The 24,437-nt window shown below is 38.6% G+C and overlaps 1 protein-coding gene across 2 annotated transcripts in view; it reads right to left on the bottom strand.

Moving 5' to 3' along the window:
* Nucleotides 1-18,759: 18,759 nt before the first annotated feature.
* Nucleotides 18,760-24,437, bottom strand: part of PRKD1 (protein kinase D1) — a 114,681-nt gene continuing 109,003 nt past the window's right edge. For both annotated transcript variants that reach the window (XM_062494679.1, XM_062494678.1), the window contains 2 exons: nt 21,773-21,858; nt 18,760-19,731 (listed from right to left, as the gene is read on the bottom strand). In XM_062494679.1, coding sequence (XP_062350663.1) covers nt 19,513-19,731; nt 21,773-21,858 — 305 coding nt within the window. In that variant the 3' untranslated portion in view covers nt 18,760-19,512. The remainder of the gene's footprint in view (nt 19,732-21,772; nt 21,859-24,437) is intronic.

A 24,437-nucleotide genomic window follows, 5' to 3' on the forward strand; every position in this document is an offset into this window, starting at 1 on the left:
ACAGTGAAATTCTATGTTGTTTTAACAATGCTTAAGACAACTGCTGAAACAAACATTTGGTCCAAGCTGGAGAATTACAATAGTCTTGTAAGTCTGGTGAGTGCATATACTCTACAATAGTTTATTTTAGAGAAGCATTATTTCATTGACTTTCAGTTGGTGTTAAGACTTAAAGACTTAGCTTAGGCATCTTGCAATGCTAGATATCTCTTCAAGAGGGAAAATTAATTAGAGAGCAAAGGAAGCCAGCATGCTTATCATTTGATCAGGTCATTGACATAAGTGCTTCACACTTTTTAAAGCCAAAAGCTGTCTTGTACACCTGCTCAGAGGTGTCATCAATTTTACTTGAGCAAGGCAGTTCTTTTAAGCCTGTCCAAGGAAAAAGGTGGCAATTTTGATGGAGAGGGAAAAAGAGAGAAAGAGGTGTTGCAAGCTCTTTATCTTGATCTCATTGTTTGTTTCTCCACTGATGTATGTAATGAAACAAAGAGGATTTAATCATGGCAAACAGAGGACTATTGGCACCCAGAGGGATCTCATTTTCTCTCTTACAAGTCTATTTCGTTTCAGGTTGCAACGTCTCCTTTTCAGCCTATCCACAAGGCTGAGTTTCTTACCTGGGGCTTAAACTTGTGAGGCGTGAAGCTCTTTTGTTTTGACAGGTGCTCTTTGCTACTCAGCCTAGCATTGGTGGCACTAATACACAGAACAAACTCAGATATGCTAATGACTGTAGTTATCAAAATTCTGTCTGTAATGAGTTTTATTAATTTATTTCACTGTTAATTCCTAGGGTAAAGTGGTAAAAACAAACTGCTGATACAAGAGTGGAAAAGATGGTTGTTTGTTATGTATTGCGTGGATTTCTCCAGTTTCTATAAGGTCTCTGGAGTAATGGAAATATCATAAACTAGTGAGAATCAGACCATAACCTCCATCACAGAATAGCTACATACAAGGTGTTTCAAATGTAAAGAAAATGTGCAGAGGGAACTTAAAACAGTCCTATTATTATATGGGTTTCAAACTCTTCCAGAAAAAAAACTATTTCTGCTGACCAGCTGCCCTGAGACTAACATATTATTGCACATTTTGATCCTTAACTGGTGAAGTAAAAGGTGATAATATAATATTAATACAATATCAACAACAAATAATAACACGCCTTTAAGAAAAGATGGACATTCAGACCTTAAGGTTGTAAAAGAACAACCTTGCCTTGCCTTGCCTTCCCTTGCCTTGCCTTCCTTGCCTTGCCTTGCCTTACCTGTCCATGCCATCCTCCACTTGTCTTACCTCACCTTGCCTTCCTTTCCCAGAACCCTATATCACTCATATATTCCTAGATATACCTTAGGTACAATTTGATAATTAAAGTCGAAATATTAATTTTAATTTTGTCAATTAAATGATGTGGAAGTGATGTACACATTGTTCCTTTGTGGTTTAGAAGAAGCTTTTAGGCCTCATACTGTGGGATAAAAAGCCTGAAGAAGCAAGAAATACTGGGTATGGACAAAACATAGGATAAAAGAAGAGAACTCTCTAGGTAAAAATAGAAATTCAATTCTAGGTACAATATAGCAAAATTATTGGTAAATACTGATTAAATTGCAATTTGTTTGATTGCTTTAGTGATTTTAATCCAGTTTTAGAAGATTGATTATCCCAGTGGTTTGGCTTTTCTTTTCAATGCGTTTCTTCGTACTTTGAAAAAAAAATCCAGCTGTGGAGCCTTGTGAAAACAATAATGCGTCACTTCTCTGGAAGCTATTCAGATCTTAGTGTGTCTGAACTGTCTATACAAGGTCAACAGTTCTGATAACTTGGATCTGGTGACATCAAAGTTTTTTTATTTTTCTCACTTCTAACTTTAACCTATTGGTAAACTTCAGGAAAAAATGGCATTTTATTGTCCCACTACAACACTGGCTAGAAAGGTGTGTCTTGTCATACCCATTTCAAATAACTGTGAAATAATTATGTCATAGAATCTTTAAGAGTGGAAAAGGTGTCCAAGATCATGTAGTCCAACTACTAACACTGCCAAGTGTACCACAAAACGGAGTCCTTTAGTGACACATCTACACATGTTTTGGACACTTACAGGAATAGTAACTCCACCACTTCCCTGGGTAGCCTATTACAATGCTTGGCCATGCTTTCAGTGAAGAATTTTTTCCTAATAATTAATTTTTTTATACTTAAGATATTTATCAGATATATAATATATACCTTTCATGACCTTGCCCCTTTTAATGAACTGGCCTGCCTACTTTGACTAAAGCAATTAGAGACAATCTAACTACACCTAAAACTAGTATGAAGTACTGCTTGTAAAAATTCTAGGGTTTTAGGTCTCAACATTTTTCTTGAAAAAGAAAACTGATTTTTTTGTAATCTGTCTGAGAAGTGCAAGTTTGTTAAACTTTCATAGAGTTTTTGCTTATTTGTTTTGGTCAGTTTTTTGTTTGTGGTTTGACTTATTTTTTTTCTGGGAGGGTACTCTTGACACTTGAAAACAAAATTCTGCATAAAAAACTGTTCAGATGTTGAATATTTGATCACTTTTATTTACAGCTTCCAAGAGCTACATTCATACAGACTCCTACAAGGGAGAAGAGGCCTTTATCAAGACTGTGAAATTTGGAAGGGAAATTTTGCCCAGGACCACCAGCAGAGTACTTGCCGATGGCTGAACTCTTAGGAGCTATTTTAACTTAGTGCTGGCAGGTGCTCCTCTTTCAAGGTTTCAACCTGATGCCCCATGTTTACTTACATTAGGTACTTTGAAAGGATGAAGAGTTGAGTGAGCCCTGCTGAGACTTGACCTGTGATTCCAGAGTTCTAGATGTTGGTGGTCTGCTTTTCAAAATAGTCATCAGTTTCAGTGAATTGGTCAGGAAGGAGAGAGGAAAGCATTTCGACATTACCCTAGTTCTGTTATTTTTAGGGAGCTCTGTTTAGAGTCATAGTGTTTTGTAACCTTGTATGGGCAGATGGATCTAAAGTTTTGCAATCTAGATTAAAATTTACATCAAAATATAAGCAAGGAGAAGCACTTGTAAATGTGACAAGTCACTGAAATTAGAGAGAAACTGAGCTTAGTAGGCTTGTTGGTAAATGTCTGGAGTACAAGGAAATGTGCTTCAAAGTGCCTCTATATAAAGCCTGGAATCAAAGTGTGCCTCAATGGTTTTCAGGTACAACTTGCACTACTGTTGGTGAGCCTTTCATGACTGATTGATTGGTCTCCAAATCAGGAGATTTGGTCAGGACTACATAGACTAAGAACTAATTGAAAAATAGCCCACTGTTGACCAATAAATCTTTTGGTTGGTTGCCTGTTTGTTGGTTAGCTGATTTTTTGCACTGAAGCTCCTGGATGCAAGTGCTTGCAGCTTGGGGGATGATTGAGGGCACACCTGATTTCTTTGTCGCACCTGAAGATCAGTGACAGGAGAAATGCAGCTCTATTCCAGCACATGGAACACTTCTCTTTTTCTTCTCTAATCAACTCTAAAGCAGAAACATGAGAACAGAGAAATGAATCAGGTGGAAGTTAATGCCTGAAGTTCAAGGAAAAAAGTTTTTACATAGGTGCTATACCAAACAACTTCCAGTCTCTCACAGAGGATGGGGAGGTGAGGGGAGGATGGGGGGTCTTGAAGTCCCTTCTACAATATTCAATCAAAAGGTTTTGCACTTGATAGGGAAGATAACTATGAAGAGATTCTAAATCTATCATGTGGAAGAAATTAGAGTGGCTGTATGTATCATTTTTTTCTGGAGTAAAAAAATCCCCAAATTGTCATTATAAGCCTAGTCCTTGTTCTTCTGTCTTGTGTTTCCTGGATTTCTCATTGAGAATCTATCTCCTTTCTTGTACACCTTCTACATGCTACTGCCTCTCTGTTCCATCTTAACTCAGGCTAACACAGTAAAGTCTCTTCACAGCAAGGTTGCCCTAGTTGCTTCACAACCATTCTAGCTTTTTCAGTATGCAACACAATATTCAATTTGACTCGTCTAGTTATAATTATTTGCTGCTTTGATGGAGTGTTTTATTTATTCCATATTCTCCTTGGAAAAATGCACGTAATATGTGAATGTATCAATGCATAGTTTCCAGAATGTAAACACATCAGTCTGCAAAATCCACCTTGTTTCAAATCTGTGTTTCCCTACTTTCACTCTTCTACTTTTATTCTAGGGACTTCATACACAAGACCTACAACTATAACCTTTAGATGCTCTAGCAGTGGAACCCCTGCTTGATAGCTGTTTGCCTGCAAATTGCAGCAGGTGGAATGAGAAGCTTGGAGCTGATGAGGTATTCTGCTGAGGGAAGGCATATAGAGTCTTTCCCCATCTTCCTGAAGACAGATGAATTTCCAAGATTTTCATAAATGGGGACAGATTTTAAAAAAAGGCATTTGATATTTGTTCTTTTACCAAACCTTTATAATCTCCTCCATTGTATTAAGTGAAAACCAATCCAATTTTTAAAAAGGAGGGAAAAACTTTTGCTACTGTGAAAGTTGATTGCGTGATTGCTTTAGTGCTCGAAGGGTTAAACTTTAAAGCAGAGAGCTCACTTTTGAGAGCGATTCTAGGATTTTAGGTAACAATGGAGTTTGAATTTACTGCTGGGACAGGAAGTTGAACAGCAAGGTTCAGCTTTTCTGAGGGAATCTAAGAGTAAGCCAAGAGGCCATTAGGTTAAAGGGCAGTGCTCAGGCTTCCCATCAGCTCCAGAGACTCCAAACATTCAGGCATTCAGTGGCTGGGTTCCCTCATGATACTCAGATGAATGGCCAGTAGAAATGAAGAATTAAAACTCATCCTGCTTTCAACTCTGTAACTTGTACCTCCCTGATTCATTTAAATTGAGGTAATAGTCAAAGAATAATTCAGCTAAAAGTGATAGGCAAGAGAAAAAATCCAACACATTTTCTCAAATGTAATTGAACATTATTCCCTATATGTTAAACTGCAAGCAGAAATGCAGATAAACCCAGTGCGTGTACAGAGAACTCTGACTCCATTGTCTTTTGCCATAAATGTGTGCAGTAAGGTATATTTTGCACTAAATATAGTTTTTTTTAGAGAACATAGCTTACTAGAGCTTCTCAGAATGTGTAGTTCAGAGGATTTGCTGAAGCTCAGAGAACAAGGTTTAGTAATCTACAGCAGTAAGACTATAAGTTAGGAAAGACAAGGGCCACTGTAGCTTATCATTGTGCAGCAGAAAGACTGATTAATAATATAACATTTTTTAACAACTCCAAGCAGCCAGGGACTATTCTGCATGCTGCTTTTGGCTAGTATGAAAAATGCATTCTTAGTTCTGGTTGATTACTGAGACCATGCACAACTTTTCACTGTAGCTAACAACAAGTTGAAAACATTTTTGTTCATAATTCCATTTGCTTATCCAGCTGTTGAATTGTGACCCCGTTCTTTAATTTTTGACATTATTACACTAGTTTTACTTCATTTAGACTGTTTCTTTGATAACTAAAATAACACCATACTGTAATTTTGCCTTCTGGAGTCCTGGTGGCCTCTACATTAATTTTCTTCCAGTACCTTGTGTTTATTTTCAATTATTATGCTCCTTGTATAATACCTTCTGATTGATTTGGTGTGTTTTGACCAGTGGCTTCTGTAACTTCTGGTTTCACAGATTCGTAGCATGGTTGGGGCTGAAAGGAAGCTGTGGAGGTCATCTAGTCCAATCCTTCTGCTAGAGCAGATTCACACAGAACAGGTTGCACAGGACCACCTCCAGGTGGTCCAGAGAAGGAGGCTCCACAACATCTCTGGACCATCTGTTCCAGTGCTCTGTCATCCTCAATGTAAAAAAGTTTTCCTCATGTTCAGACAGAACTTCCTGTGTTTCAGTTTGTGCCTATTGTGCCTTTTTCTGTTGTTGGGCACCACTGCAAAGGGTCTGCCCCAATTCTGGCTCTTAAGGCATTCCTATGTATTGACACATTGATAAGATCTTTTCTTGGCATTCTTTGCTTGAGGCTGAACAGGCCCAGGCCCCTCAGTCTTTCTTCATAACAAAGGTGCTCTAGTCCCTTAATAGCTTTTTGTAGCCCCTTCTGGACCCTCTCCAGGAGCTCAGTGTCTTTCTTGATGAGGGGAGCCCAGAATTGGACACAGTACACCAGACACGGTCTCCCCAGGGCTGAGAAGAAGGGGAGAATCACCTCCCTTTCTGTTTTAGTAGGGGAGTGAAGTGTTTGTACCTAGGTTTTACATGGGCCCTTGCATGCTTCAAGAAAATTGTGTCTAGTTTTACAGCAGCATTTTCATCACAATTTTTAATGCAGAGAAATTGATTACCCCCGCATGTTTTCATGTCCTGGTTTTCATGTCCTGGTTTTCATGTCCTGGTTTCTCTACAGTGAAACATACGCACAGCTCCTGACCTAACCCCATTAGAAAGTCCAATTTTGAGCCTTCATTTTCTTTTCTTTATTCAGCCCTCCATAAGTTCACCATGCAACCAATGAGCAAGTGACAACGTTGGTGTTTTAACCATGCCTGGAGGGGCTTCTACGACAGAGTTCAACTGTCTTGCAAACAGCTTACTCGAATGCTTGTAAAAACTGAATTTTGATGGCTTCTGGTTGTATTTGTAGAAGACAAAAGATTTATTCATAATCTCATATGCTATGGCATACAAAAAACCACGAGTTTGACAACAGATACTGATAACAAGGGATTTTTTAGTTCGTTGTTTTTTGGCAGGAAGTGATGGGGGAGACATTAAAAAAAAATCTGTAAACACCAGATCTATGTAATGATTTTTTTAAACCAGAGTACATGAAATTTAGCTCCCTAGATGCTGAAGAAATATATGTAAGACTAGTTACTATAATTCACAAAGAGCCATCTTGCTGCTTAAGTACACTCTCAGCTTCAGCAGCTGTTTTGATTCATAATCTGTGCTGTAGCAAGGTTTATTTTAAAATACCAAGCAGGAGACAGGGCATTCAAACATCAATTGCTTAACCAAGAGGATTAAAAACCTGAAGTGCTTAAAACTGAAATGAAACACATGGCAAATATTTTGCTTCCTGTCACGTCGGGGATTCAATCCTGCACGCTGTGTGAGTGCAAAGCTCCAGTTTGTCTGCAGTTAACAGGTGAAATTCTGACATTGTTGCCATCAACCAAAATCTTGCCTTCACCTTTCACAGAACCAATTTGACCACAGGGAGGTTCCCAGAGCAGGGTACGGTAAGGTCTCAGGTAAAGTATTTCTTTAAATTCTTGTCGTTTTAAGTTGGATTCCTTGCAGGTTTTTAAAAATAAAATCATTTAATCCTATTCTTCAGAGACATTGGAAGGGTGACAAAAATGTCATACCTTCAGCCTCTGGGAAGGAGTGTTTAAACATTTATATTTGGCTCTTGCAGCTGTGATTGGAGCTAGTCCACATCAGCCCTCCTCTGACACTGCATTCAGGTCTTCATGCGAGTTAGTGGCAACCTATTTAAGGCAGAATAAAATAAAATTTAAAAATAAAGTTCCCACAGCCAATAGGCATATGTACTATACTTCTATATCCCCTCAATCCTATGTCCAAACCAGGATATATTTATCAGAGGGGAAAATGCTGCCCAGTATTTCCTAGCCTCTTCCTGTGTTTGCTAAGTCCTGATCTGCCAACAGGAGCAAAAAAGTCACCAGTGATGCAGCATGCAGGACCCTTTCACCATGCCTGGGATCGCTGACATGCAAGGATTGCCTGGATAAATTATATGCAGGATCACACTCGGACAACACCTGGAACTGCCAAAGCATTCAGATATAGAGGCGGTTGAGAGGAACTTACATGTGGCACTCAAATTATTTTGTTAATGGTGCCATCTCCTGGTAGCAATTTGCTAAGCTAATCCTTGCCCCCCGCGTATTTCTTACACTTTATATTTTAATACCATACCCCGGAAAAGGTAAACAGAGTAACTTAAATCGCTTTGTCTGCTAATGTCTGTTTTCTTATTTAATAAGGAATATTCAAATAGGAAACAAGCTTTTATTAACAGTGTATTCTAGAACAGAACTTTCAGGACATAGACCCAGTGCTTATGGAAAATATTCTTTTTATTCCTGCTCAGGTTGCTTTCATTTATTTCTTTTATAATTTATCAAACAATATAAAATCAAGTTAGATGATGCTGACAGAGAGCAGCTATCTTGCATACCAGTGCAGGTCCTAAGCCACCACATTTTGGGGAAGCAATGGTGCAATTCAGAGTGGGTTAAGAATATTTAACAAACAAAGGAAGTGTACACTGGAAGAGACTGATGACATGCCTAAGTCAATAAGAAATATGTCTTTGTATTTCAGGTGAGACTAGCAATGTTGGAATGCTGTGTCCAGAGCCTTACAAGGGCTCACTTTTCAGATCTAAGAAATAAAGTGTGGTTGAACTCAGAAATACTAAGATGTCACAGCAGAATAAGTGAAATATACAAGTAAAGGATCTAATTCCATTATACTACACTGAGGAAAACTGCTTTCCTGGACTTAGTCAGTAATTACTTTCACTGATACAGAAGGATTAATACGGTTGCATTGTGGCAAAGATAATGCAATTCTTTTTCTCTAGTTCTCTTTCTGTTCTGGTTCTGCCAGATTAGGCTGTTACTGTGTAAAAAAGATGCTTAACTGAGATGCATCTCAATGCTTTTAACAAACAGAAAGATTATGCAACAGGAGTGATGGCAATTTGATCATCACATGACTTCTCTAAAGATCGATAAAATAAAGTTTGCAAAGGGCTTATATACTACAAAGTTCAGAACCACACAGTAGGTAACTTGTGATTCAGTGTCTGTAAACTGGAAAATTTCTTAGTGGAGGTGAATTTGGCTTTTACTGTCCTTAGATTAGATACAAAAAGTTCTGTAGGATGACATGTTAGCTACCTTTGCAGAAACATAGCCTTCTTAACACGTGGGTTACCTCCACTTGCAAGCCGGAATGGACATGTATTCTGTGTAAGGACTTCTCGGTTGAAGATTCCAATTTGATGTAATGTTTGTTTCTCTTCACGTTTCTATGCACGGAAGCCAGCACTGAACTTACTCTATCCTGTACTTGAACAGTGTTGTCATACTCCAAAGTTTAATCAGCCAAAACCTCTGTCCTTTTGACTGGAGGAAAGCAGTATTGCATTTTCATTTGCTACCTATTTGTCTATGTTTTTCCATGCTTCTGTCCTGTTGCCATCCTCTCAATCTTCCCAGACAAAGAGGAGAAGGAGATGCAAAGGTAATCCAGTACCAAACTGGCCACTTCCAGACTATGGCTGGTTTCCCCTGATAAGTGTAAAGACTCTCCAACAGAATAAGGTCTTATTCAATAAATTCATAAAGAAACCCAACCGTGGCCAGTTTTGGGAGTAGTCCCCTGAGAATTATGATGGAAGATATTCCAGAAGAATAAATTATTTCTATTACCATGTGACGCCTAACATGCAGATAAGCTTAAATGGTAGTAGAAGAAATAGGGAAAATGTTGCCACAAGTAGTGTATGGATTAGAACTGAACAATTTGTAAAGGAGTGGAGGAGTGAACTGCATGTCTACTGGGAAAGGTCAAATTATGTAAGTGGCAGAATTTTTACTTGGGGAACTGTAATGATAGACAGATGTGAGCTACACTTTAAAGCACTCAATACATTTGGGTATCTAGCTGTGCAAAAAGCAGCTGAAGACTTCAAAACATTACAATCAGAATGTTAAATAACAAAGCAAATTGTTAACATTTTCAATATATATTAGATGCCAGATACTGGAGAGCTTGAAAGCAAAAGAGATGCGGGACCCAACAGGAGGAATAAAAGTAACCAGGGAAAGAAGTTAAAAAGTAACCAGGTAAAAAAAAGTCTAAGAGCAATAATCAGCTCCCACCTACATGTAGGTAGTTGAATATCCTACCATTCCTTTTATATTTCCAAGTGTATTTCATTATGGTGTACCTGTGGTTTTTAACTTGCCTTTCCGAATACGCTTCTTTATTTCAAAGAAAAATAACTTTGATCTAGAGATAAAAATATTGTGTTTTCCTTCTCTGGAAGAAATTAAACCAGAATTCCTTTTAATCATGAATACATTTTTTTCTTTGACCAAATTTTCTAAAGAACTTTCAAGATCTTATTTATATTCAAATTTCTAAAAGATTTTTTTTTATGCAAGTGAAGCTTTTTTTACTTCATAGCCACTTTTTATCCAGCATTAATTATCAATTAAACCACTAATAATTTCAGTGAATGTATCTTACTATCGTCTTATGGATTAAATGCTTTTGAACAGAAAGTGGGACACTCAGCTGTCTTTCTATGCAGCATTATTTTCTAATTTAGTTGGAAGTGACTGCCTGTAACTCGCTTGTCAGCGCTGCTCCGTGACCTCTGCTGGCTAGAAGCTGCCAGAAGTACTATACCGTTTCTAGCTGCTGGCGCCTGTTTCTATATTTAAAAAGAACTTACAGCATTTTTTTTAATGCAAACGGAAGGCAGGGGAAACCTTATTGTCCTGATACACGGAGTAATTAGCAGCAGCGGAAACTCCAAAACATTCTGACATCAGACAGAAGGAAGCTTAGTACCTACCTTAAGGTGAATTACTGCGTTTTCACATTAAAAGCATCGCGGCAGCTCGTCGGCGGCTGAGGCTTTGGGAGAGCAGCGCGGAGCGGAGCGGGGAGCGGTGCCGGGGCTGGCCAGGAGGTGGCGAGGCTCGCCCGGCCCCGCGGGGCTGGAGCGCCCGCCGGGCCCCGCCGGCACCGCCCGGCTGCCTCCCGGCTCTGCGGCCCCAGGGCGCACGGCAAGCTGCTAACGCCCACCTAATTAAAAAAAAAATAAATAAAAATGCACCTCAAAAACACCGGAGTCTGAACATAAATTGGTAACGGAGTAAGATCGTACAGCCTCTTATTTTACAATTGTCACGTAAAATCAGAAAACATAAGCTAAATGGTTACTGGATGGCTCGGAAAGTTGGCAGTGCCCTGGCATTTTTTGTCTTTGATCACTGTTTTGAGTTCAATCTAGAACTGTGGTATTACCCACTTGGCTCAAAAGTGACTGCTTTGGTGGATTCAGGCAAATGCATGGTTGTTTGCAAGATAAAATGATGACAGCTACCTGGCAAAGAGATTTGAAAGAGGAGGCTAAGGCTTTGTCTGAACAGTAAAGTTGGGCTACTTATGAGAATTTAGTTCATGTGACAGAATTGTCTATCTATTTTTGCATGACTAGGGATTTAACCACTATAGTTATAAGATACTTTTTTGCCCATATAAATATGTCTACTTTAGAAGTTGTGGCAATATAATTTTACTGGTAAAACCCCATCTTAGCCAACAAAAGAGTACAAATATTGAGAGAGAGAGTATTTTTGAGAGTAATAAATTAATTTCATCACCCTAAGGCTATGAATACATGAATAAGTCTGCTCAAAACAAATTAGACAGGGAATATCTGAATCAAGGTTTTAAATATGTGTGATAGGAGAGTTATTAAGCATGCAGAATATTGCAGCATTTATAATACTAGTCCTGCATCCTCTGCAGTACCTTGCCTATGCTCTGTTGTCTCCTTCTCAGTCATGGAGCTATTATCTCTGTATGCTGTCTGCTATAAGGGTGGAGGAGCTGGAAGACAGTCTCCTTCCTTTGGTCCAAAAGCTGCCTGAGCATCCTCACAAGCAAAAGCTTGTAGCAGATCTACAGTACAGGTGGAGACAGTGAGCCTGTGAGGTGCAAAAGGCACTGCAAGGACTTGAGCATGAGCAAAGCCATGAGGCTTTTATAGGAGGGCCAGGGGGCACTCCCTGCCTCAGGAACTGGAGCCCAGCCACAGGATGCTTCCAGGGACAAACAAGGTCAGTTTTGACAGGAAGGCTGGGAAACAAGACACAGAAGAAATTATAATTCTAGTACAGTTGCTGACACCTCTGTCCTCCTGCTCAAAAGAGTAAATTATGTCATACAACCATGCTTCTTTCTCATACGGCACTCTGAAGTGCTTTACTGCTGTCACCAATCACTGACAGACAAGTCTCTTTGTGTGTGCATTCTTTACTACCTCGAGCTCCACATTTTGCACAGAGGATATGCACAGGTGAAGTTTAATCTAACATACTATGAAATTATATTCTACTTTGTCACAGTACTTTATTATAAATGTGCTGAGAGATTTGTGCTAAACAAGGCTGGAAATCCATGGATCTGCCATGACTAACTAGTGCCTGTCATTAGGACTTCAGGGCCTGTGCCTTCATTCAGCAGTCAGCTACAGACACAGTGACCTCTGAGGAAACTCTGGTTGTAGTTACAGGGAGTCTGTGTATTTATGAGTACTTCAAATGTGTGACAAAAAGTTTTTTTGTAAATTGATTATAATTCACATTTTATGGACATAGTATACCCTTTGACTCCCACGGAACATCTCATCTAAGGATCTTTGGATGAATCTAAGTTAACTGGGAATGTGAGACTACCACTTTGTATGCCTGCCTTTTATTGGCTTTGGGTTCAAGGTTACTGCTTTCTGTGCCCAAGTCATTCATTTACTTTCTTTGTCAGTTTGCCTACAAATGCAGTTAAATATAGAAACATAATGAGGACCTGACTGAGAATATTGTACATTCCTGCATATTTTTGAATATTGAATTTTCCAAGTGTCAGTAATCCATAAGAAGACTAAGTTATGTCAGGATAATATCTGTGTGTGTAGGTACTCTTTTACTGAGACTGATTTTTTTATTAATGTGAGCTTGTTTAGAGCAAGCCAGCTCGTGCATGCAAACCTATGTTACCCCAGCTGTGAAATTCAAACAGTTGTATTGTTTTTCACAGGCAAGGGGCTAATAGTCATAAATTTTTAGAATATGCAAAAATATTGTGCATCTCAATTGTTGAAAAAAGGGGACAGGTATACTGGATACCTAGAAGCTTTGTTTTGTGCTCTTCCCAATTTCTATGTATACATTCAGCTTCCTAACCCTAAACCTTTCTCTGAATTTCCTGAAATGCAGTGATCTTGAAAGGAACAGTCAGTGGAATTTTTCCTTCATGTTTTACTGAGCTCTGAGAATGAGAAGGGATATTTGAGCTTTAAATAAGTACTTTCTGATGAATCTTTGTTTGTTTAGTAGGAACTCTTCCAACTTTAATGTTAGTGTATATGCATACACATACATCTGCAGTTTTTAGCCAAGAGAGGCTGTTTTCAGACCACAATGAATATGAAAAGGCCATTATCATCAGAGTGAAAGCAGTTAATCTTGAACTGGCCCATCTTCCAGATGGAATTTTGATGTGCAAAACTTCCCATTAGGATAAAGGTGAAGTCAAGTTCAACCCAGGAACATTAAAAGAGCTCCTTATTTAAATCTCCTTATTTCCTCTAAGAAAAAACTACAACCATTATGTTTTACTAGTAGGTCTCATTTTGCATATGAGAGGTTTTCCCATCTGGAGCTGCGAGCCAAATGCGTACTTTAACTTTTCACCACTTAGTACCATGTGTGTTCTTGATTGTATTTCCTTTTGGCAGATGACAGAGTAAAGCCTGTGGATACATACATGTTACATGAGCATGGGCTTTTAAAATCACCTCAATTATTGTTTTTTCTTAAGATTCCTATTCATAACATGTAGTGGTCATCTGTGGTGAGCATAGAGATACAATGCCATGAGAAAAAGTGGCAAGCTTAGAAACCTCAACATCGTCTAATTAGTCTCTGAAGACCTTAAATCCTATTTCAGAAGAAATCAGGAAGCCTGAAACACCTAGAAACCCTCAGGGATTCACGCTTGCAAGCATAATTCACTTTTGAGAAATACAGTTAAATACTCTGACCTGTGACTTCTGGCAAACTCAGCTACAGCAGCAGAATGCCCTCACCCTCCTTCCTGCCCCTTGTCCAGATGCCAGAGCTGGCAGAATGAAGCATCACAGCTCTAATTCACAATTGGACAAATTAACTTAAACATCAAGATAAAAACTGTGCTTAGATTCTTCTGAGTGTCAGCCAGAAGAGTTGAAATATTCTATTTTTGCTCTGTTATAAGGCCAGTAACAAACAGCTGGAGGCTGAGACAGTAACATCTTAAACTGCTGCAGCTGCTTACTTGGTGAATGTGAGCCACATCCCTCAAGTCAATGTTTGTGTTTTTTTTAAGAATATGTCAGTTAAGTTTCCATGTATTAAATTCAGTGACCTAACTGCTCAAATAACTCATGTTTTTATATGCCTAAGACAACAGAGGAACTACAACATCTACTTGTTTTTCACAGGGTAGTGAAAGGACTCTGAAAAAACAGTCCCCATTAAGTGTCAGAAGTCATTACCAATAAGTCACTATTCATTTGGGAAGTTATACAGAAAACTATTTAAGTTATAGTTGGCAAATGTATCATAGATTCATATTGAAAAATAGTTTGTCTTGATAGAAATACTTCAACAGAATCTGCCAATTTCTGTCAAACTTTGGCAGCACACACATGCTTACAGATTTCGGCATTTGCCTCAGAGGCACATTTTCATCATGCCTGTTTTTCCTTTTAACTCCCCTGGTTGGCACTCTGCCTGGCAGACTTCTTCAGCGATGCCTCAGGTTCTCCAGACTCACAGAAGAGATAGATTCCCTTAGTTTAGGGCTATAGTGCTTAGATGCCCATGCAAAACATTTCATTTCATGGAGCCTTTTAAAAGAGCAAGTTTGCATTCTGAAATGGAAGTAGACTTTTATTAAATTCTTATTGTGAGCAGCTGATGTTCAAGTTTGTAGATGTGCTTAGCAAGGCAGCAAAATAGTTTATTCTTCTTATGTTTGCTCCCTGTTTTTCACTGAAATAAAGCAATGATCCATCAAGAAGCACAGACAAATATTATCTTACCTAGTAGACTCCGATTTCAGCATTGACTCACTCCAGCTGCTAGAAACAAGATAAGCAAAAAACAAGGTGAAATTGCATCCAACTCACATGTCAGACTTGTCACCACTGGAAAGTGCTTTACCTGCCAAGAGAGTTCTTCTGGTTTACATTTGATTTGGTTGAGCTCTTTCCCACCTGGCATATGCATGGGATCCCCCAGGAAGATGAGATTTTAGTTCAGATGCCACAGGTCTGGTGAGGCAGAAGGTGCCTAGTGCAGTTATGTGCCTTACTTCCCTTGTTACATCCATTTTTCTAGGGAAAAAAACCCAACAACTAACTTGCTTCTCTATGAAAGGGGTCAGTTTAGATAATTTTAATAAGTTTGCAGTGCTAAACAGCTACAGGTACTGGTCTCTGGACTACCTGCATGAGGCAGAGCTTTTCCAGGATGCCAATACACCTAGCTGAATAATACTGAACCATAATCCACAACAACCCAACTCTGATCTTTCACCCAATCTTATGGACTGAAGTAGTATATAGGGGTTAACCTACCTAGTGATTAATTCTTAAAATATGACAGTTTTTTTTTTTTTTCCTTTTCCTTTCTCCCTTATTTGAAAGGATGTATCTGTACCAGTTTGTTAGCATTTTCCCTATCACATTTATGGACTTCATTGTCCAGGATAAATTCAGGTGTACAGAAGAGGTGTTGGTTTATCCAGTAATGCAAAACAAATAATCTCTCAAACAAAAAAGACTGCTATTAAGACAAAAATCAGATAGCTATTGCCTTGACATGAGAACAGGATTGCTATTTTCTAACCCCTGGAGAGATGAGACTCTAGGAAGACTTTTCAGGAGTGAGGTGTAGAAGGGTAAGAGGAGAGAGGATGAGAAACACAGAAAGTATAACATCCAACTAGTTTTGAAGAGATGCTGCCAAAATGAGAATGAGGACGTCTGATGCATATCTGAGACAATGAGAGAAAAAGGCATACTGATGGGAATTCCTTTCCATCCTATAATGTGAAGATGTGGATGGATGGATGGATGGATGGATGGATGGATGGATGGATGGATGGATGGATGGATGGAGACATGTGGCTGAGCAGCCACATGACACTTGAGCTGTACAAATTGTATAAGTACATGACTTTGCTCAGATTGTTTTAGTTAAACTGGACAAGACACTGGATAAACTGTTTCTGACTTACCAAGGATTGAAGTGAAAATGGCAACATAAATCAGAAATTCTGACTTCCAAGTATGTGTTGGGTACTTCTCTGCACTCCACAGCTAAGTTTTGGCACAATAAATATGTCTCCAGATATATGTGCTTGATGTGCATAGGACATGGTGTAGCTGAAAAGGAAATACCATCAACAAATCCTCAAATCAACATTTATACACAGGATAATCACTGTTGGCTTTGTTCCCATGATGCATGTGCAGGAACTGTTGGCCTAATGGAAAACGGTAAAGGCCATGGAAATATAACCACAGTGTAGCTTACCATTCCATTTTCCTGAGTAAAAAATACAAAGGAAAATTATACAGGACAACACAATCCCAGATTTGCTTCAGTACACTTTGATGCTGATGTGTCTGGAAGAGCAAGTTTCCATTTAGGCTACAAGTTAGGAATCAGTGAATTCATCTGTCTGGCTGAAATGCAAACAGTTCAAATTTCACAGTGTAGTATTTTTGAACAGCAGTAGGGAAAATTTTAATGTATTATATTGGCTGATGACAGATTATTTTTTGAAAAGCATTGAATATTTGCACAAGTTTCTTAAAGTGATAAAGCAAGCTTCAGTGCTCAAAAACCCCCACAAAAACAAAACAGGCATGGAGAGGAAAAAAGGTGAAATGTGCCTAGTAATAAGAGTTCCTTGGAAACCATGTTTAGTAGCTAGTCTTATAAATCATAAAATTGATTTATGTTTTTTTTCTGCTCCACTGGCAAACAGTTTATTTAAAGTGCTCCATGAGATTGAAAAAGTATTAACATAGGTTCTGTGCTTAGCAAATCCATGTGCATGCTAAGCATTGTTATGAAAGAGTTCAGCACACAATGGGGTTTAGTAGAAGTCCTCAGTAGAACTTTCCTTCACTGAAAGTTGCTGTTTTTTGTCACCCAGCTTCTTAGAAATGCTGTTGGAATTTACAGTGGTTTGCTTTCTCACTTAGTTTCTACACCACTGTCTGTGCTTAAGAAGAGAGCGCCAGTATGCTATTTGATATTTCTGAGAATTTATCTGTGATGTTGAAAACTACCTTTGCTCAAGAGTTGTAAGTGTAAATGAAACCACTATGAATGAAGTCACTAATAAAATCCCAGCTCACCTAAATTGATCAATATGAAAGCAGACCTCTAAATCTGTTACTAGTTAATACCAAGGCACAACAAAATTAAGGCACTTCTGTGATGTCCAGGCTCCTTATGAGCAGTCATGATATCAGCATCTGAACAAAGTCTATATGACTCTGGCAAGTCTCCTAATTTCCTTTTAGAAAAATTCGTTTATTTGACTTGACCCCCAGAGTCCTCATAGAATGGAATATATGTAATCTTTCGATATCTATGAGTCCACCAGTGCACCTGCAAATGGACTTACTTTTAAATATACTCAAGCACATCCACTTCTACTGATAGAGTATTTGATAAAGAGCCCAATTCTATTTTTATTATTTTTTTATGTTACAGACAATTGATGATGAAGCTTAAGGCTGAAAGAAAGCTAAACAATGACCAATGATTAGCCAATTTTCAGTCTCATAGGAACACCCTGACAGAAAATATGTATGTGGCAGAAAATACAGCATGGCAGAATAGTTGACAAATTTGACCCTGCCCCACAAGAGCTGTTTCAGAATACGCCAAAAGGCCATGATTATGAAAGACTTTAGGCAGAAGATGATTTTGGTTTTTTTGGAAGTGAGAGTAGGGAAAGGAGGTGGGGAGGAAGAAGAGATTTATAAATAATTTTTCACAATACTTTTTAATTTCCTAGAATATATTTTTTTTCTTTTTGAATAGAGGTGCCTTTTCTTCATTTCCTCTGTAGCCCACACTAACTACCCCACAGACATGCAAAATAACGAGGAAAAATTCTGGCTGTAGTGATGTTATGTATCTGGCAAAAATTTTATGAGGACAAAGCTCTTCTACAACAAAAGAATAGATTAATCTAGTGAAGACCTCATGACTTGAACATAAAGCAAATATTTGAGCAGTGGACCTTTACCATATGTGGCTATTAGCTCTTATCTTTGCCAACTTCTGCTTCTCATCCAATGTATCTTTATATTTTCAACCTCAGTCTTCAATACCTATATATTAACTGTTTTTATTCTGAGATAGACCACGGCATAGAATAAATTTCAGCTTTTCAGTGAGTTATTCTGTCACATGTTTTTATAGTGCAGCCTGAATCTTGTTCACTGTTAAAAGTAAATGGCTTAGCACTGGTAGTCTAAGTAATTGTTAGAAAAGACAGTTAGTATCTTTAAAGTTTTCACGGGAAGAAGAGCAAGAAAGATCTGCAATACCTTGTCAGTTCAGTAGAACTCAGTAAAAAAAGCACAAGCAGCACGTTTCTCAAAAAACTAAAATTCCTTTAATGCATCCTCAACTTCCCCACTCCCTCCATGTGTTTCAAAATCAACTGAACAAAATCAGACTGATTAGATTCTTATAAAATATGTGTGATAGGTACAGAGGTTATCCAGCAGCATTTTCCCACCTACCTCCACACTGTCTTCTTGATGATTAATTTTTTGTACATACTTCTGATGCCACTCCAGGATTAATTTAAACAGAACATTTCATCAATGAACCTATTTTAATAAGGCTTTTATTGAAAACATACACAGTCAACATGTTATTTAGCTTCTGAATGTACATATTAGACAATATTCATAATAGAGAAGAATATTTTAAGAAAAGGGGAAATACAACTGACATGCTGCAGTTTATATTTTACTAAGGCATTTAGGCTTAAGAGCAAGTTATACTGTGTGCATGTGTATCTACATACACAAACACACAAATACACACAGGTTATTTGGTTTGAAACTGTACAATTCTATGCAAATTTTTTTTTGTCTTTTCTATTTTTAGAACACTAAATAAAGCTTTTATTCAAATGGTAGAAGTTGTTCACAGAACAGCATTTATAATCTACTCTTCAAGAGTTTGCTTACAATTACAATACTAACGATGCACAAAAAACCCCCGAGATCTTCACGGGAAAGTTCTCTCTTACCAAAATAAGGCTCAAGTAAGAAAAATGCTAGTTTGCAAAGGCACCGTGGAGACAGGTTTTAATATATTAAATACAACATGAATCATTCACAATAACAAGTTTAGTGTTTCTGGGAACTTTTGTAAATACAACACAGTTGGTCACACAAAAATGTTTCTGTTGATTTGTCTTGGCAACTCAGATATATCAACAGTGTAACAGCATAACAGCTTTATTCCCATCTGACAGAAAATAATGGCAGTTCTGCAAGGCAAACGTTAAACCTGACCGTATGTATTTATTAATTCCACAGTGTTTTGACAGATTATAGGGGATGCAACTTAAAGGATGCTGACACGCTCACTGAGGGCTTTCATTTCTGTTTCTTCTAGCTTGGTGTTTTCGTTATGGTTAGCACTTGGACTGATAAGGTGTGCTGGATACTGCAATCCATGTTCTTCTGAGTACTGTTCCCACCGGGAGTCATCACTTTCATGGGTGATGTAACGTTCCCCCATTTTACATTCCAGTTCCCTTAAATCTAACCAGGTTTGGTAGTCCTGAAAAAGAATAACAGTATTACTTTTAGATTTCCTAAAATAAATTATATTCCCTTCTGCTATCAATAACACTCGAAGTGTTATTAACTCAGCTAAGGGTCATCCCTATTGCTCTAGAATGGAAAAATCCTATAACATATGAATGTGAAATCTGATATAAATTTGATCTCTAGAGGATATTTTGTTAAATTAATTATATTGTCACAAGTATATAGTACTGAGATGTTACAGGTTGTTTTGAAAAATGTACAGATAGGCACAGATTGCCATATTATCTAACTGAGACATGGTGGTAAAGCAATTCCTTATTCTAGTCACAAGATGAATAAGGAAGAAGAAATATCTTTAAATCATACATGTACGTCTAGTGATCTGTATCAGCCAAGACAGTTGAGTCTGCATCTCAGCAGAATGATGCAGAACATAAATCCAGCTTGGGGTAGAAAAAACTCCTTTTTCAAACTTGGGAAATTACTGTTTTGTCGTGCACTGCAGCCTCTCATCTGTCCAAAGCATGCAAGTTCAGTAATTTCTTTCCTTGTTCCCACCCAAACCATGCATGAAGCTGCAGCAACAAAGCCAATCCTAGCCTCATGAGACTAATCTCTCCTCATGATCCTGTATCCCGTTTCCTTTTTTCTCCTTCATCTTGTCCCAGCCTAGGACACAATCCTAACCATAGAACCAAAGTACCAGAAAGGCCAAACACAGTAAATGCATAAAGGTTTCATTTTTAGTATCTCATATACTTTGGCCCATTTATTAAGAGCCATCCTCTCAGAGAACACCACTAAGTCTCACTGCCCTGTAAGGAAAAATAACCACTGTTATCTTTCCTCAGCCTGCAAGGTAGGGCTCTTCTAGACAGAGGTCTCATTCCATCCCTGGTACTAGAGCTGCTGCTGAACTGCCTCATCTTAGTTCACTTCCACTCACTACTACACAAGCAATAAAAGCGGATATAGAGGAGAAGGACCCTGTCCTGTTACATGAGACAGCCAGCATCCTTGCTGCAGATGTTAGCCCAGACACTTCTAATCCCCATAGACTCAAGCACATGCATTCTGCAATGGCTGCCAGGGAGAAGAGCAATCTTGGACGGAAAAAGTAGTGAGGGACAGGAAATTTGAGAAGAAGAAAGCAAGCTCCAGATAAATGTCTCTGAGAAAGGTGTGGTGCAGTTGTTACAGCCTTTTTATTCCTATACCAGAGGGTGACCATCTACTTTGAGACACAGTTATCAACTATAAGATACCGCAGTCGGACTCAGTTTTCTGTTTTGATAAAGATTCCTTTGGGATTGGGGATTATGCAGCTGGTCTCTGCCATGCCTGTGCCATGATTACTTTCCTAGATGCAAACAAAGCTCCCTTGGGAGATCTGACAGACTGATGCATCTGTCTGGCCTCAGCCTGTCCTCATCTCCAGGGAGGGACCCCATGCCCTGGCCAGGGCTGTCCCCAGGCTTCCCTGCTCCTTGGCTGCTCTGTCTTAGGCCTTAAATTTGCAGTGATTTGGCTACTAGCAGAATAAAAAGAATTGCCATATCATATGGTGAGCACAAGACAGAGACTGCTAGCATCTTAAAAATTCCTTACATCCCAGTTGAAGAATTCAGTTGAATGTGGTTAATGTATTTTCCTGGCAAGCACACAAATTCAATAGCTTTTATGATGACTGTGAAATGAAAGCCTGTTGAATAATTTTAATAAGTTAATCAGAGTAAACTCCAGGCAATGAAATAATGTAAGTCAAATGACTACAAGGAGTTTTTTATATACACAATTTTCTCAGTAGACAAATATGATAATATATTTTTGTAATCTACTTGGAAAGCATGAAACTGTTCAGTATTGGAATCTTATACTTCAGAAATCAATTAGAAAACAAAGGTAAATCAGTGAATGAGCATGAGACTAAGGATCTGAAAACATCTTCAGGTTTGTAGGTTTTCTAAGATTCTACTGTGCTTAATGATGAAGATTTGTTATATGTTTAAAGTCTAAACACAAAAGTAAAAACATGCAATTTGTAGAAATACCTGTAACCATGGGTGGCTTAACGTTTTGTCCACACTATAGCGCTTTCTCATTTTCACTTGCAACAAATTGTTTATGAGATCGATCGCTGAAAGGAAATAATATTGGAAAATGTTAGTTTAAGTGTATTTGTCTCAACTAGGAAATGCAAACAGAGAGCTACACAGACATGGTAGTTATAAAAACAGGGCAGTTACCCCTTCTTGCTTCAGCTTTTTACAAATTGCAGTCAATGCTGATGTACCTGAAGATATCCATGCAACCCCTCCTAATGGGATTACAACTATTTTACTGAACAATTGCCTGAAAATAATTCTCATTTGGATTCTGCTCAAGAGAAAAAAACAAAACCTCATGTAAGTGAGGTCTACAGTTGTGTGATTTGACACATAGTGGGAACCAGGAAGGCAGGTCTGAGCCGCAAGGAGCAGGTGAATTCCATTCTCTGAGCAGCACGGCCGGGCTGGCGGCACAGACACGGGGACACGGCTCCGCTGGGCTCGGCTCGCCCCGATGTACCGAAGGGCTCTGTGCACCCACGGCTCATCTCAAGGCTCTGCTTCTGGGACCTCTCCCAGCACCAGGCCCAAGCCTGTCTGTGAGAGTGTGTTATCCCTACACGGGAATTCTACTTCTCAAAAGAGGCAGAGGATGAGCAACACTAGGCATAAAAAACTGAGTTTTCCCACACTGACATTCTTAGCAGCGAGGTGCAAGGTCACTTTGAGTGAAAATTTCCCTAATTGCCAAATCTTCCACTTTTAACATTTTCCTCACAAGACCAGGATTCTTTAGGTACCCCAGTAAACAATATATATTTTACATTTTTCTTAAACGTTCAGTGTCACTTTTAGCTGACAGCAGCACCTTCCCAGTCCCTGAGCGGAGAAATCAGGTTTTGTAAGTCACCAAGTCCTATTACTATTCTTCTGATACTGAACATTGTTTCTACTTGCTAGTCAACAGCTTCAGAAAAAAAGAGGGATTCTTTTACAAATTTGATGATTTCTATGGTTTTGGAGTCAATGATTCACTGAGGTTCACAGAATCACAGAATGGTTTAGGTTGGAAAGGTCCTTAAAGATCCAACTCTCCTACCATGGGCAGGGAGACCTCCTACTAGACCAGACTGCTCAAAGCCCTGTCCAACTCAATCTTGGAACACTTCCACAAATGGGGCATCCATAACTTCTCTGAGCAACCTGTCCTACTGTATCATCACCCTCACGGTCAAGAATTTCTTCCTAATATCCAACCCCTTCCTAATAACCAACTTAAACCTACCCTCTTTCAGTTTAAAGCAACTACCCCATGTCCTACCACTACACACCCCTATAAAACGCCACTCTTCAGCTGTCTTTTAGCCTCCTTTAGGTAGTTCAGGGTGCTATATGGTCTCCCCTGCAAACTTCTCCAGGCAGAACAAATCCAACTCTTTCACCCCATAGGTATTTGGAAAAATCTCTGGAATGAGACTGATGAGTTTGAATGCAAAAAAAAAAAAAAAAAAAAAAGATATAAAAAACCAAAAAAGAACAACAAAATAAAAAGCATTAAAAAATGAGGGTATAATGAAAGGTTAAATCCTATTAGGTGATGCTAAATATGCTTTAAATGTGACTGCATGTGTTCCAATGAAAATTTACTGTTATTCCAGAATAACTGACTAGCCACAAGGAATGATAATATTCCTACAATTTTTCCATTTTGACACATTATGCCTTGGCATGTCCAAAGTATGCTGGTTTACATCTTTATTTCTTTGTTTATATCATGATGACAGGGAAAGATGGCCTTGAAAGTAACACAGGCACATGGCATCACTGAGGGGCACTGAGTTTGAAACACATCACATGGATATTGTTGTCAGCTGGGTATTAAAGGAGCTGAATGATCATCTTGTCTGTTTTAAGAGCATGAGACAGGACAGAATTCTTTAAACCAATTATCTCTGAGGTTGTATTTTGCACAACAATGTGGAAAAGCTTTTCTTTTTTTAACAGAGACTTCCTCTCTGCAGGCTCAATTTGCCATCTAGGGCTTCACGTGTGCTTCTGCCATGGGGCAGTACACAATGAAAACAATGTCCAGGAGAATGGCAATGCACATGGCCGTCTAACTGAATTTATGCAGTTAAACAAACCTATTCTTAACAACAGGAGACTACCACTAAAGCAGCCCAGACTTCCTGGTGATAATTACCATCTTGGAAATCACAGCAATCATGAGAATGTTAGAAAATAAATCTCAGGACTTTTGACAAAGAAAGCATTGCCAGAGACTCCGAGCCACTCTTTTCCTGGAACAGGTGGTCCTAATTTTACTTTTTTGTTGTGGACAAACAGATTCTTACCTACTGTCTCTTTTAGCACCAAGTATAGTTAATGCTCAATTCTCTAACTTGTGTTTATTTTATTCCCTCTCAAAATGCTGGTGAACAGTATGTGGGGTAAGAAAGTCAGTGGATATCCAGTAGGACCATTATTGACAGATGGCATAATTCTTGAAACTCATTTGTTTTCCAAAATAGTGAGATTAATCTTCTTCCTCTTTATTCATACAAGACATTGTTAAGTTCCAAGCTATGGGGAAGAGATTGGAAAGTCAGTCATACACAAGGGTTTTGGTATCACCGATCAAAAAGTAGTGACCATTATTTTTATCTGA

The sequence above is a fragment of the Cinclus cinclus genome, chromosome 6, assembly GCF_963662255.1.
Source record: "Cinclus cinclus chromosome 6, bCinCin1.1, whole genome shotgun sequence".
NCBI classification, from domain to species: Eukaryota; Metazoa; Chordata; class Aves; order Passeriformes; family Cinclidae; genus Cinclus; species Cinclus cinclus.